Source organism: Gekko japonicus, unplaced genomic scaffold (assembly GCF_001447785.1).
Source record: "Gekko japonicus isolate JY-2015 unplaced genomic scaffold, Gekko_japonicus_V1.1 scaffold5084, whole genome shotgun sequence".
NCBI lineage: Eukaryota > Metazoa > Chordata > Lepidosauria > Squamata > Gekkonidae > Gekko > Gekko japonicus.
Genome location: NW_015160369.1, coordinates 50,845 through 51,705, shown reverse-complemented (window position 1 = coordinate 51,705; position 861 = coordinate 50,845). Strand labels below are relative to the sequence as shown.

The 861-nt window shown below is 54.1% G+C and overlaps 1 protein-coding gene across 1 annotated transcript in view; it reads left to right on the top strand.

Annotated features, from left to right (window-relative positions):
* The first annotated feature begins 347 nt into the window (after window positions 1-347).
* The window catches only part of RUNDC1 (RUN domain containing 1), a 12,305-nt gene continuing 11,791 nt past the window's right edge, over window positions 348-861 (top strand). Inside the window, exons 1-2 of the mRNA XM_015417644.1 lie at window positions 348-383; window positions 525-824. Of these exons, the coding sequence (XP_015273130.1) occupies window positions 348-383; window positions 525-824 (336 nt within the window). The remainder of the gene's footprint in view (window positions 384-524; window positions 825-861) is intronic.

Genomic DNA, 861 nt, shown 5'->3' with positions numbered 1-861 from the left:
CCATATTTTGTTCTTTCTCATTACAGAAACTGCCACTCATTGTCAAAAGAACCTTTTGCTGCTTCTGCTGTTGTGGGGAGGGGAAGGGAAAGGAGATTGTAAACTGCTCTGAGACTCCGAGTGAAGGGTGGGGTATAAATCCAATCTCTTCTTCTAAATTACAAACATGTAAAGCTAAAGGTTCCCTTGCTTGAAAGCCAGTCGAGTCCGACTCTAGGGTTGCGGTACTCATCTCCGTTTCAAAGCCGAAGAGCCAGCGCTGTCCGAAGACGTTTCCATGGTCATGTGGCCGGCATGACTAAACACCAAGACAAACATGTAGTAATTAGGAAAAAAACCCCCACAAGATGTGGACTTTGCAGATGAACGTGAGGACTCAGAAGGTGATTTTCAGTAATAACATTTTTTAAGTTTGGAAAATGTTAGATGTTAGCAGTTATGAAATGATAATCTAAGATTTTAAAATGAAACATAGGCCCATTGGACAACGGCTGGCCTTACAAAATCAAGACATTTCTTTGCAGCAGCCCAAAGTGGCCCATTTAAATCCTGGCGGGGGTGGGAGGCCCTACCTGTCTCGCTTGGAGAAAGCCCCGCCCAGAAGCGTCGGAAGCGGGCCAATCAGAGGCATCCGGGAACGAGGCGGTCTTCGGTCCGGTCGCCTTTCGGTCCCTCCGTCCCCGGCTGGGTTCCCGCGGTCCGCTTTTGGCGCTGGACCGGAAGTGACGTCCCCGCCGCCTTCCGCCGTGTCCCGAGAGGCGCTTCCGGCTGCGGCGGCGATGGAGGCGGCCGTGGCGGCGGAGCCGGGCGAGCGGTGGGCGCCGGTGGGGGCGGTGGCCGAGGCGGGGGGCGAGGCCGAGG